At 34.9% G+C, this 15,125-nt stretch overlaps 1 protein-coding gene across 9 annotated transcripts in view; it reads right to left on the bottom strand.

Moving 5' to 3' along the window:
- LARP4 (La ribonucleoprotein 4) overlaps window positions 1–15,125 on the bottom strand; it is a 66,248-nt gene that overhangs the window by 25,133 nt on the left and 25,990 nt on the right. For all 9 annotated transcript variants that reach the window (XM_019419336.2, XM_019419337.2, XM_019419335.2 and 6 more), the window contains 4 exons: window positions 12,806–12,942; window positions 10,170–10,273; window positions 6,643–6,753; window positions 5,704–5,757 (listed from right to left, as the gene is read on the bottom strand). In XM_019419336.2, coding sequence (XP_019274881.1) covers window positions 5,704–5,757; window positions 6,643–6,753; window positions 10,170–10,273; window positions 12,806–12,942 — 406 coding nt within the window. The remainder of the gene's footprint in view (window positions 1–5,703; window positions 5,758–6,642; window positions 6,754–10,169; window positions 10,274–12,805; window positions 12,943–15,125) is intronic.

A 15,125-nucleotide genomic window follows, 5' to 3' on the forward strand; every position in this document is an offset into this window, starting at 1 on the left:
GATGTGGTATACAGGCACACAGGAATATTATTCAGCTATAAAAAAGAAAATCTTGCTATCTGCCATAACATTGACATTATGCTAAGTGAAATAAGTCAGACAGGGAGAGACAAATACTGGGTGATTTCACTTATATGCAGCTATCTAAAAAACAAAACAAAACAAAACAAAACAGATACAAACACATATACAGAGAAAAGTCTGGTGGTTGCCCGGGGGTAACAGAATAGAGGGATGGATGAAATAGGGGAAAACAATTAAAAGGTACAAATTTCTAGTTACAAAATAAATAAATAAATAGGTCATGGGAATGTAGTAAGTATATAGTTAATAATATTGTAACAACTTCGTATGGGGACAGATATTAGCTAAATTTCTCATGGTGATCATTTCATATGTATAGAAGTGTTGAACCACTACGTTCAGACACCTGAAACTAATATAATATTGTACATCAAGTACATTTCAATTAAAATGACAACAACAACAACAAATTCCAAAACTTCTGCTCTTCAAATATACGCTATTAAGAAAACAAGAAGGAAGTCACAAGTTAGGGGAAATAGATTTGCAACACACACATACATAACTGACAAAGAACTTATATTCAAAATATATAAAGGACTCTTTCTTCTAATTCAATACTAAGATCAACAATCAATTTTTTTTTAAGTAAAGAGAAGATTGAAAAAGTGACTAGATAATCAAATTGCAGTACATTCTTACTACTTGGCAATAAAAAAAGAATGAACTATCAATACATGCAACAATGTGGTTGTTAAGGGAGAGGCTACTGATCTTTCCTAAGTGAGCAGCATGCAAATAGTAGCTACTAATCCCATTCCTCAATGGCTTGTGTTCCTGGAGTGGCTGGCTGGTACAAGGCAGGTAGTAGAGACTCTGTCCTCCAAAAACACAGGGTGTTATTGTGGTTCGGTAGATCCCTGAGGATTCAGTGCTGATGCCTGCCTTAGTTTCATTCCTCTCTGCAGCAGCAGATTCCCTTGGCAATATCTATCAGAATACTTCAGTAATACCAGGAATGGGAGGATCATATTTCAGTGTTAATATTGTAGAATACTCAGAATATCTAGTTCTCAAAAAAGAATTAAAAAACAAAAACACAGGAAACCTATGGTCCATTCACAGGAAGAAAAAAAGAATTCGATAGAAACCATCCTAAGGAAGCACAGACATTGGAATTACTGGCCAAAGATGCTAAATCAACTTGCCTTTTTTTAAAAAATATTTTTCTATTTATTTTTTATATTTTTAATATTTATTGTTGAGAGAGGGAGAGAGCAAGCGAGCGAGCGAGCGAGCGCTGGGGAGAGCAGAGAGAAAGGGAGACACAGAGTCTGAAGCAGGCTCCAGGCTCTGAGCTGTCCATACAGAGCCCGACACAGGGCTCGAACTCATGAACCATGAGAATGATGACCTGAGTGGAAGTTGGACGCTTAACTGACTTGAGCACCCAGGCACTCCAAATCAACTATCTTAAAAGTGTTCAATGAGCTAATGGAAACCATGGACAAACCTAAGAGTATCAGGAAAAAGATGTTATGAACAAAACAATTTGAAGGAAATCAGCAGGCCTATCCTACAAGAAATGCTAATGGGAGTTATTCAGGGTGAGATAAAGATATTAGAGAGTAACTCAAAGCTATAAGAAGAAATAAAGAACACTGGTAAGGATAATTACACAGGTAAATACAAAAGAAAATATTATTATACTTTTTTATCAGATTTAAAAGAAAACGAATACAACAGAGTTTATATACAGCAGAATATTTGTACACTACTGAAACCAAGTTGATATTATTCAAATGAGGTGGTTATAAATTTAATTTTAACCTCTAAGAAAACCATGGATCAGGTCATGATCTCACAGCTCGTGAGTTTGAACCCCGCGTCAGGCTCTGTGCTGACAGCGCGGAGCCTGGAGCCTGCTTCAGATTCTTTGTGCCTCCCTCTTTCTCTGCCCCAACCCACTTGCATTCTGTCTCTCTCAAAAATAAATAAACATTAAAAAAAATTATAAAAAACATTATACTAAGGGAAATAAGCCAAATACAGAGACTGATATTGCATGATTCCACTTATATGCTATATCTAAAATAGGAATCATAAAGACAGAGACTAGACGAAAGGTTACTAAAGGGTAGAAGAATGGGCAGTTATTGTTTCATAGAGTTTATGTTTGCAATGATGCAGAAGTTCTAGATAAATACTGGTTATGGTTGCACAGCAATGTGAATGTATTAAATGCCACTAAGTTGTGTACTTAAAAATGGTAAATTATATATATGTATATTCCACACACAAAAAAAGAAACTTCCAAACAAAGCTTAAGAAATAATGTTCATTACAACATTATTTGTAAACAAGAGAAACAAGTTAATGCTTGTCCACGGAGAAAAATGGATAGGATAATTAAATTGTGATATACATGAACAATACTGGATGCATACTTGAAACAACAGTGAATGAAAAGATCTTAAAGACCTATTAAGTGAAAAGAGCAGCTGAGTGTCTACTGTACATTCTTATTCACATAAAGAAAGAAAGAGGGCGCCTGGGTGGCTCAGTAGGTTAAGTGGCAGACTTCAGCTCAGGTCATGATCTCATGGCTTGTGGGTTTGAGCCCCACATCAGGCTCTGTGCTGACAGCTCAGAACCTGGAGCCTGCTTCAGATTCTGTGTCTCCCTCTCTCTCTGCCCTTCCCCTGCTTGCACTCTGTCTCTCTCTCTAAAATAAACATTTAAAAAAAAAAAAGAAAGAAAATTCCTAGATGGACACAGAAAAAAACTCTTATCACCTCTGGGGGAAACAACTAGAAGAATCTGGTAAAGAGAATTTGAATTAATTAATTAATCATTAATTATTTAATATTGTTTGACTTTCTTATGCAAGTATTTTTACTCTTTAAATTCTGCAAAAAACATATATAAAAGGAACATATAAACATATATTCCATATGACATTCTAATATATATATATATATATATATATATATAATGTTTATGAAACCCAGATAAAACTTAATATTCTCAGTCTTAAAGTCAATTAAAACAGGATGAAACACTGCCTCCTAATGAAATTATCAAAGGTGGACATTCTTCCCTTAATCCCTTTGTCCTCCAAGATCACTGCTTATGAATCACAGGATTTCCAAAATGAAAACCATGTACACTTCAAAGAAACAAACCAGGACCTTAGAGGTAACTTGACATGCCTAAGATCAAAGAGTATGTGGCTGAAAGCAGTATCAAGGGTTGGAATATAGGATTTCTGGTTCCTGCACCTGTCTTTCTGGGTGCCAGGACATTTGGTTTTAATGAATGCTACAAAAATTAATGTGAATCTCCTAGCAAGAACTAGGCTATATGCTATGTGATGACTAAAGGAACTATAGACAAAACCCAAAACAGCTGATAAATATTACTACTTATATATAATTTTAACACTGTATCTAAGATCTCAGAAAATGTAATCAGCTGTAAGAAACGGGAGGTATAGGGGTGCCTGGGTGGCTCAGTCAGTTAGGCATCCGACTGATGCTCAGGTCATGATCTCACGGTTCGGGAGTTTGAACCCCATGTCGGGCTCTGTGCGGACAGCTCAGAGCCTGGAGCCTACTTCGGATTGTTTGTCTCCCTCTCTCTCTGCCCCTGCCCTGCTCGTGCTCTATCTCTGTCACTCAACAATAAATAAATGTTAAATAAATAAATAAATAAGAAAGAAATGAGAGGTATAAGGAATAATCAAAATAGTGATTATTTGTAGATGATATCCTCTCTCAGACACATAATCTCCATTAGATATGATAAAGGAATTCAGCAAGGTTCCTGCAGACAGTAACATTTAAAAAAAATTTTTTTTAAGTTTACTTTGAGAGCGAGCGAGTGAGCATGCAAGGCTGAGCAGGGAAGGGGCAGAGAGAGAGAGGAAGAGACAGAATCCCAAGCAGGCTCCGTGCTGTCAGTGCAGAGCTCAAACCCACCAACCTTTAGATCATGACCTGAGCTGAAATCAAAAGCTGGACGTTTAACTGACTAAGCCACTCAAGCGCTCCAGGCAGTAACATTTAAAAAAAAGTCACTAAGATACCATGGAGAGGGGAAAGCAACAAAAATTACTTTAAGGAAGTAATTACAAAATACAATAGACCTGAGTTAACAGAAAAATGTATCATAATAATGTTACCACAATATTGAATACTGCAGGGTAAAACTGCCAACTGTTCCCAGTAAATGAAACACAATCCCATTAATTCCAATATAGTTTTTCTTTGGTTGGTTATTAGTATTAGTCAAACACTCTAAAATTCATATGGAAAACTAAGGGTTTAAGAGTAACCAAGACAATCTTAAAAAAAAAAAAATGAATAAGGGAGGCTTTGCATAAGGGCATAAGGATATTCTAAAACTATAGTAATTAAAACAGTAATGTTGGTTCAATAAAGAAAAGACTAATAGACAATGTAAAGCAGAGCTGACAGATTCAACATTACACACAAGTTGTGGAAGGAAAAGACCACTGAACAAATGTATGTTGAGACAACTGCCTTTCCATACATGGAAAAAAATTAAATTCCTATTGTATCCTGTACATCAAATTAATTCCAGATGTATTAAAGACCTAAATCTGACATATAAAACTTTAAAGCTATTAGAAGACCTAGAAGAGTATCTCTATAGCCTCAAGTAGGAAAGGGAGATAACAGGGAGAAGCAGAGGAAACAGAATGACAAATAGCAGACATCTTCATCTCTAATATGGAAAAGTAGTAATACTAGCTACCACACACCAATAATGAGATTTAAATAAGTCCTTAGAACAGTGCCTGACATATAATCTCTTAATAAATGTAAGCCTCCTCTCATCCTGGTTCTTCTACTTACCAGGTGCGTGAAACTGGGTAGGTAACTTCTCACACCTCACTTTTCCTTGCCATAAAATGGAGAAAACAAGAGTACCTGCCTCATTAAGTTCTTGTAAGAATTAAATGACTCTATACAAATAAAGTGCTTAGAACAGAAACTGATACACATTAAGAGCTCACAAAGAGTTAAAGACAATGTACTGCAATAACAAATAATAGTAAGAATATTACATAGGGAATGAGTACCATCTCAAAGTAAAGGCATGCTTAGGATTCTGTTTTAGATGGTAGCTATAGTAGCAACTGGAGAATGGAAAAGTAGGGGGAAAGCTGAAGGCATAACATTTAAAAGGCTAAACAATGTTTCAAGCCTAAACAATGGCAGTAATGATTGAAAGAAGTTTTGAAGGTAGATTTCATGGGATCTGAGAAAAGATTAGACCTGTAAAGACAGTGGACAAGTGCCATCAATGACAGATCCCAAGGACAAATGTTAATGTGGTGATGCAGTTACTTTTGAGATGAGGATGACAGTATTGAAAATGTTTTCCATCTTTACTAAAAAATCATTCCTGCTTCTCATTTTGAGAGTTGAGATGATCTGCCACGTTAGCAATCGGCATCTAACTAAAACTTCATGCTGTCTGAAGTTACATCTTTGGAAAGAATTGCCATCCTATCAACTAATTTTCTAGCACATCATACGAGACAGAAATTACGGGTTTAATAAAACATCCATCTGTGTTTTTTAAATCCTCAGACAAGGAACAAAAACTTTTTGGCTTTACACGAGCCTCTATTTACAAAATGTTTCTTACCATGATTGGCTTGCCCTGAAATGTTTTAACTTCTTCTCTTAAGTATTTAAAAGCCTGTTAACAAAGCAGAAAGGAACTTTCATTAGTATTCAGACATTTTCTTAAAGCCATCTTTATTCTATCAAAAGTATGGTACTAGCAACTATCTCCAAAATAAACAATAAAAAATTCTAAAGTCAATTTCATTATCCAGGTGATAAGGAATGAAAAAAATAATTAACACCTCAGCTAACATTCACATTTACTGTAGATTGGCTACTATGGATTACTACAAAAAAAAAAAAAAAAAAGCACAACGTTCAAAATAGATCCAAAATACCATCACATACACATTTAAAAATGGTTCAGACAGCCTTACAAGATGAAGAATTTAAAAAAAAGAAAAAGTCAGTGGGGCGTCTGGCTGGCTCAGTTGGTGGTGCATGCAACTCTTGATCTAACATGAGCTGGAACCCCAAGCTGGGTGTAGTGTTTACTTAAAACTCAATCAATCAATCAATCAGTGAGTGGTTTTAAAATGCTATCAGATATATTTTTGGTTTTTTGTTTCAGTGGAATAGTACTTCCCTTTAAGTTGGACACGACAAGTAAGAGCAGTATCATTAATGTCAAAATTTCAAGAATCATAATGGAAGTTGCAGATTTACTGGCCTAGTATGTACACACTGGAACTACTGAGTACATGGTTCCCAATCCCCATGTTAATTTTAAAATTGTGTGTTAATCTTTTTGATAGGAAACAAACTGCTCTTAAATTGAAAAAGCTTTAGGAAAATGATCAAAAAGGAAACCAATTAATAAGCACAACCACAAAGGTGAACAAGGTACTTAATATAGCCTTTACAAATATTACTGTGAGCACATATTTTCTCAATTAAAACATACTACTACTTCTTTTACCACCAAGACTTCAAATCAGAAGAAAAGTTTTCTTCTTACCTGTTGTGCATCGGTATCTGACTGGAAAGTGATATACCAGTTGCTATTGTGTGCAAACTCACAGCTTATCACCTTGGGGCAGTTTTCATTTTTGAACAAGGCTTTAACTTCCTAAAAAAGAAAAACTTTAGTTAACTCTAAAAAGTATATCAACAATAGTCATTTTTTCCCCTTCATGTCTTCTGGTCCTTTCTGTTTCTTTTTATTAACTGTCATGCCTTCTGCCCATTCTTCTACTGAGAGTAGATTATCTTCTGACACAAAAATATGCATACTTAAAGCATACATTCTGTATATGATTTAGAGATAGAATCTTACCTTAAAATCAGCAAAACTGCCACAAAAAATTAAAAATATAGATACCCTACCCAGAAATTGCACTGTTTATCCAAAGGATACAAAAATGCTCATTCGAAGGAACACATGCACCTCAATGTTTACAGCGGCACTATCAACAATAGCCAAATTATGGAGAGAGCCCAAATGTCCACCCACTGACGAATGAATAAAGATGTGGTAAATATATATAATGGAATATTACTTGGTTACCAAAAAGAGTGAAATCTTGCCATATGCAACAACGTGGATGGAACTAGAATGTATTATGCTAGGTAAAGTCAGTCAGAGAAAGACAAGTATATGATTTCGTTTGTACGTGAAATTTAAGAAACAAAACAGATGAACATAGGAGGGGGGACGAAAAAATAAGATAAAAACAGAGAAGGAGGCAAACTATAAGAGACTCTTAAATACAAAGAACTGGGGGTTGCTGGAGAGGTGTTGGGTAGGGGGATGGGCTAAACAGGGGATGGGCATTAAGGAGGGTACTTGTCGGGATGAGCACTGGGTGTTATATGTAAGTGATGAATCACTAAATTCTACTCAAACCATTGTTAGAGAATATGTTAACTAACCTGGATTTAAATTAAAAAATAAAAATAATCTAAGCAAAACAAGCATTTTACTCTTAGTGGCAAGCTAAACTTTCCCTAACAGTAAAATCTCTCTAGACCTCCATTTAAAAAAAAAACAAAAACAAAAAGTATATCCTCCATTAACATTTTCTAGGTGCTCAGTGTTTATTTTCATGCATTCTCAATTAAATCCAGATGCTCTATCTGTATCAGTCACAGACATGAACTCTGTGCAAAGATATCTTCACTTTTCCTTAACTGAATCTGAAATTTCAGTGACTGAAAACTAAAACAAATATATGGATTTCAAAAAAGATGATTACCAAAACTCAGAACTGTGTTAACAATTAACAGCTTGAAAGAAGTTTATAAAAAGAAAACAACTGGAAGTCAACATTAAGTAACTCTTGAGTTATGGAGGGAAAGGGAACATCTACTGAAATACCATGATCAGTAAGACACAGATTTATCCTGAAAACAACCCTGTTAAAGATTTTTATCATCTCTATTGTACAGCTGAGGAAATGGTAGCTCAAACTGTTTAATCTACACACATTATCATAAAGAAGAATTCAATCCCAGATTTGTATGCTTCCAAACTCTATTTGGTCTAATAGCTACTGGAGTTCAAGGAGAAATTCAGTAGTAACCAATAACTCCCAAACAGAAAGAATCAGACACGTTAAAATGCCCTGCGAAATAACAAAATATCATGAGAAATCAATTTTTAAAAAGATAATTACTAAGCTGATGGGACAATAAACATAGTAACAGTGAAGTCTAACCTGTCTCCTAACTCCCTCAAATTTTTACTACACTGAATTAAAAAAAAAAAAAAAGTCTCTACTTATGATGAAATTTTCTTGGGCCAATACTACTCAAAAACAAGTAAGTGTGCAACCAACTGAGTTTTGTGACATTTGTGAAAGTGGTGAAATACTACCAAGTTCAGTTAGTAAAATTCTCATCCAGTCCATAATTTACATTTTTGTAAAACTGCCTATGGAACTATTAGACTGCCACCCACTGATGTCTATCTTCAAAATTCATAATCTCCAAATATTTCTAATCCCCTTCAATGCATAAAAAATTGATTCGTTTATTTAAATATCAATAAAATTTCTTTATTTCCAACCTTTATTATTCTTTAGGAAGAGTTAAGTTCATAGATTTACTTTCCCAAGTATAAAAACAGCAGTCTGGGTCACAAGTAGCAAAAAAAAAAAAAAAAAAAAAAAAAAAAAAAAATTTGTTCTACCTGACAGGAACCTTTAAGGTCACCACCCCAAATCCCTCATTTTAATCTGAATTTTCATGATTATTGACCAGGCTGACTTTCTCTATTTTAGTCATCTTCACTTCCTTTACTTTCTTTTTTTTTAATGAATAGTATGTCACTGCCTTTTTCCTTTTACTATTTTTTGTATGTGTGATTTACGTATTCAGAATATAAATTACAGTAACTATAAAAAATGATAATAATGGCTAATCTTAGATTTGTTGTGCATGCCAAGTACTGCTCTGAGCTCTCCATATACTAACCCAATCCTCACAACAATCCAAGGTCATAGAGTTAGCAAGTAAAAAGCTGACATATATGAGCCTGTATTCTCGAGCCAAGCTGCCTCAAATCCAGGCAGCTTGGCTCTAGAGTACAGGCTCATATATTCTACATTGTTTCTAAATAATGCAAATATTCTTCCCATTCTGCAATTTTCCTTTCAATTTGTTATTTTTGACATATAGTTCATACTTTTAAATAGAAGTTCTATCTAGTGACAGTTTCTTTTCTAATTTCACTGTTTCTAAATTTAGGAAGTCTTCATTCTGGACAGTTAATAGTGAATGACTCTGGGCAAAAAGATTACTAATATGCGAAATTTGTTAGGTGACAAGAATCTAAAACTGTTTTAAATGGCCAGTAAATACCACATAACAGTTACTAATTAATTCTCCCCATCTCTAACTTATTAACTTGGCAATTTAGTGTGTAGCTCTGTGGTTTAGTGGTTTTGAAACAGGGGCTCTGAAATCAGAGTGAGATCAAATCAGATACGGTCATTTAAAGAGCCCACATGTCCTTAGGCAACTTATTTCACCATACTAAGGCTCAGTTACTTTATCTATAAAACAGAGATAACAAAACCTTAGGCTTTAAGTAACCATAAAGTACACTGCACAGCATGTGGTAAAACCTAATTATTAAATAAATGCTATTATACATACATTACTATTTTATTAAAGGGTCTATTTCTGGATATACTGTTTCATTCAAAACTTATTTTATTATTGTACCTATTTTATTATTATACTACACCATCTTTACAGTTACAACTTTGTTTTATGTTTGTTAGCTACTCCAATTAGTCTTGACTCCTATTTTTCTTCTTCATTCCTAAATTTATTCTTTCAGATGAATCAAGTTCCCAAAAGAGCCTATTTATACTTTAACTTTGAAAATACACCATTCTTCCAGTGTTTCAGAATTTACAAAACAAAAATTTAACGTATACACAGTGATTGATATGAGGCCAATGACTTATACTTTGCTTGTTTACCTCCTCCACTTTAAACAGTTAAAGAACACTTAGCTTTAACAATGCTTAATAATACCTCTATAGGTGTTGTTTCAGGAATCTCTCTAAGAATCACAATACAACGCTTATGACTTGGTCTCACTTTCTCGCCCTTCTCATCAACTTGTACCATGGGAGAAGCTGCAATTTAAAAAAATATTTCATTCAAAAATGACAAGAAGAGATATTAAGAATGTCATTAAAAACTATTTATTTCTATTTCCAAGTGAATAAATTAGCAGAGGTTAAGAAATTATGTTGTAGAACCAAAGATTACAGTTAACAAAGATTACAAAAAACACTGTCAAGTGTTATTCTTTCAACAAATACAGAGTACTTACTTTGTGTCTTGGCACTGCATTGGGGTTGAAAAACTTTCAGGAGCATACAATACATAGCTACACGGTAATTACCCTGTGTACAGTTACCAAATTCTGTATTTCTGGAGATAATGAAATCAGTGTATTTGCATTCCACTCTTGTAATCAGATTATAGTACTGCATTCTGATGTGAAGAAATTCTTCTTAAAATCTAAGAAGCACTTAAACCAAGAATTATACTCAAATAATTGTAACTTTTCCTTGATGTTAACATATTTATTCTTACATACTATTACAGACACTTAGAAGCCATCTCTTAGATGCTGATTTTGAGGAAATATTTAATGAAGATAATACCACATAGCCCAAACTTTTATTTGTAGTCTCTTCAGAGAGATAATATGCCATATTTCTCTGAACAGGTAAGCAGTCAGTATAAAACAGAACAGGGAAGAAGTGTTGGGTGGAAGTACTAGGTTCCCTTAGAGGTGGAGGATTCTGCTGGTCTCTCAGCTGACTTTCTTCAGATGAGAAGACTGGCTCATCTTAAGAAACCATCGCACAAACCAATCAGAGATTTCATAAATGTATTTAGCCCTCTGAGAATGGAAATCCTCTATTCCGATATAAGTCTACTATTGGACTTGGTATATTTAACTTTTAAACATTTTTAACAATATATTTCATATAAAAGTGAAGACCTGCCTTTATTCAGGCAAGTAGTTAAAACTTTGGTAAGAGAGGTTACCAAGAAATACTGATAGAAGACACAAACACTATTAAAAATGCTTATAACCTGGGGCGCCTGTGTGGCTCAGTTGGTTAGGCGACTGACTTCGGCTCAGGTCATGATCTCACAGTTTGTGAGTTCAAGCCCCGTGTCGAGCTCTGTATTGACAGCTCAGAGCCTGGAGACTGCTTCAGATTCTGTGTCTCCCCCTCTCTCTACCCCTCCCCTGCTCATGCTCTGTGTCTCTCAATAATAAATAAATGTTAAAAAAAATTAAAAATAAATAAAAATAAAAATGCTTAGAACCTGAAATTCTTTATTAAACTTTAGAGTACTATTTATCAAACTATAATTTTTAGTTTAGTTTAGCAATTCTTTTAACAGCCTGTGAAATCAATTTAGAAAAAAAAAGGGGGGTTAACTACAAGCATTTAGTATTAATCTGCATAATTAACATTTCAGTTGCGTATGGGTATGTGGTGTGTGTACTGGGCTCTAATGTAAAATGTACTACTTGGGTTCAAAAGTTTGAAACAGATTGTTTAGAAGGTGTGACAATGATACAAATAACTTTCTGATAGCCCAGAAAAGTGAGATATAATTGCTTACATAGAAAACCTTGGATTGCAAGTAACTTGTTCTGCAAGTGTTCCACAAGGCGAGTAAACATTTCTAATAAATTTTAACTTGATAAACAAGCGACGCCTTGCAATACAAGTAGTACGTGACGCCAAATGTCACATGATCACAACTGAGGCAATAGTTCTTGAAATTCGCTTTTATATACAAGTGCTTTGGATTACAAACATGGTTCTGGAATGAATTATGCTCGCAAACCAACGTGTAAGTGGGTATTAAGACAAACAACCAAGGTATAGAAATGATATAGAAGCTAAATACCAAGTCAGTAAAAATAAATTATTGGAACAGAATAACAAAAAATAAGGAGTTAACAATTCCCTGCCTGATGAGCAGAGCTTACTGTATGGAATTGTCAAATCATGATGCTGTATACCTGAAACTAATATAACATTGTATGTCAATTACAATTAAAAAAAATAAAAATAAATGGCAAATGGGCGCCTCGGTGGCTCAGTCGGTTAAGTGTCCAAATCTTGGTTTTGGCTCAGGTCATGATCTCACAGTTTGAGTTTGAGGGGCATCTGGGTGGCTCATTTGGCTAAGGGTCCAACTTTGGCTCAGGTCATGATCTCGTGGTTTGTGGGTTTAAGCCACATATCAGGCTCTGTGCAGACAGCTCAGAGCCTGGAGCCTGCTTCAGATTCTGTGTCTCCCTCTCTCTCAGCCCCTCCCCACTCTCTCACTTTCTGTCAAAAAAATAAAATAAAAAACGTTAGAAAAAAAAATAGTTCATGAGTTTGAGCCCCATGTCGGCCTCTGCACTGACGGTGTGGAGCCTGCTTGGGATTCTTTGTCTCCCTCTCTCTGTGCCTTTCCTCGGCTTATACACTTTTTATCTCAAAAATAAACAAACATTAAAATAAAGTAAGTAAATAAATGGCAAACAAACACAAAACCAAAAAACCCTGCATAACCAGAAATCAAAAGAATATTCAGCCTTTTGACTTTAAAAATTAAGCTAAAAGGTATGATTTACATACATCTCAATACTTCAAGAATTAGATCAGGGTCTGTGGTCAGCTTTTTTATTTCTTCCATGTTGGCAACTGTCCAAATTGGGATGAACTGATCACTGTCCATTTGAGATATCAGGTAAAGATCCTTTGATAAATTTTCTCTGAAAGAAATAAACAGAAGAGTCCTATAAAACAATTCTTAAAAGGCACCTGAAAAGGTGCCTTATTCATTTTTGTCACTTAGTCTAGGAAAACAAAATCATGCCATCAGAAAACAATACAGTGAACTATAAAAACACATAATATACAACAGGATACTCTAACAACTTCCAGAAAGTTTCTGAATCCCCAAATACATCAGGCCAATAGTTCTGAAAAAGTTTTGAACTTTATAGAATTATATTGACATGGAAAGAGGCTTAATATTAAATTGAAAAGTATATTACAAAATATTACATACAGTGTAGTTCCATCTTATAAACACTTTATCACTGATGTTAGAATATTCATATGAGAAAAATTATAGCTTTAACCATGGGTTGGACTGTAAAGGATTTAAAATTTCTAAATGTTCCCATTTATGTTTGATTTTTTAATTTAAATTTCAGTAATAAATTTAAAACTAAAACATTTAAAAGATTCTTTAAAATACATTTAAAAAGATATAAACACTCCTATCTTAGACATAAAACCTTATGTAACAAAATGAAGTAAAATCAAACTCATGCTGTCTTCTTCACATCAGATCTTTGAAGTAGTTTGGTTATAAATAGATAGAAGTCTCTACTTAAAAGCCACCTTTTCTCAATGACCCTATTTAAAACAGAAATCATCCAAGCACTCGATTCCCCTTCCCTTACTTACAGTGCTCTAATTTTCTTCCATAGCACTTATCACTTAACATACTTCTAAGCTGTTTATTTATTATGGTTTATTATGTTTGTCTCCTCCAGCCAGAATACAGGTTCCATGAAGGATCTCTGTCATTCAAAATGTTTTTTTTTTTTAAAGATTTTATTTTTAAGCAACCTCTACACCCAATACAGGGCTAGAACTCACAACCCAAGGTCAAGAGTCACATGTCTACTGATCACCAGCCAGGTGCTCCCAAAATGTATTTCAATGCTCTACTGCCTGGCAAAGAGTAGGATCAAACGCCTTTATCTTCAAGTTTTATTAAAATAAAGTAGTAATTACTACTACTGGCTAACAGGTTATTTGGGGGGCAAAAAAGAATAGAGAAGATATCAGTAAAGGTTAAACTCACTTTAGCATAAAAGGAGAAACACAGTAATAGCACCTTCATCAAGATATTCTTTAAGAACTTAAAAATAAGACAACTATAAACAGAATATTTATACAACTAAGGCGTTGTATCCTAAATCAATTCTGAACTTCAGCATGTCTGTTCTTAATAAATCTTGTGTCAAACTCTTAAAGAAACTCTATCTTGTCAAAAGTCAAATTAATAGATATAAATCCCATATATGATTTGACTACTCATGAGTAGTAATACCCAATATGTATTAATAACAATTCTGCTGAGCTACAAATGTCAATCGCACAGCCAGTTTGAATGGTATCAGAGTTCTGAGTAGGACGTGGTAGATCATGCCAAGCCAGAGCTCCTACTGCAACAACTAAAAAAGACTAGCTAAATTATAAAACCATGCTTTTGGAGATAAGAGAGAGAAGCTACAATGACAAAATGATATTCCAGAAAGATGTTCTTTCGTTCCTGAGGGAATTTGCAGATCTGGGACCAGGGGGAAACCAGCAGAGCTTTAGGCAGTTGCACAGGACTGGCACTATGAATTAGAAACTAAAGGAGCTCCTAACATGCAGATTTCCCTCCATATGATGTTTTCGAGTTCTAAGGAGGAAGATGGGAGACTGGGAGCCCGGCTGAAAAGGCACTGTAATATCTCTGTGGTTTTGTGCAAGTTCCAGTGGAAGGAGGAACTTGCATCAAACAAGACAGGTCTCCCCCATAAGACATTTGCCAGGTTTGGAAGCTTACGGGATAAGAGACTAAAGAGCTAATCTCAAACCTCTCAAGAACAGACTGAATCTTCCTTGGTGTTTTAGGACTGAAGGTAACAGGAAAAGGACAACTTCTGAATCAAAAGGCTGAAAAGGTCATGCCTAAGGAACAGAGATAAATCAGAGGTAGACGGGAGTCTAATTAAAGCGGCTGAGAGACACCTGGGTGTCGGCTGGACATCTGACTCTTGATTTCAGCTCAGATCAAGATCTCATGGTCGTCGAGATGGAGCCCCACAGTGCACTCTGTGCTGACAAGGTGGAGCCTGCTTGGGATTCTCCGCCCCTCTCTCTCTGTCCC

This window comes from Panthera pardus, unplaced genomic scaffold, assembly GCF_024362965.1.
Source record: "Panthera pardus isolate Hobbes unplaced genomic scaffold, ASM2436296v1 HiC_scaffold_6, whole genome shotgun sequence".
In the NCBI taxonomy this organism is placed as follows: Eukaryota; Metazoa; Chordata; class Mammalia; order Carnivora; family Felidae; genus Panthera; species Panthera pardus.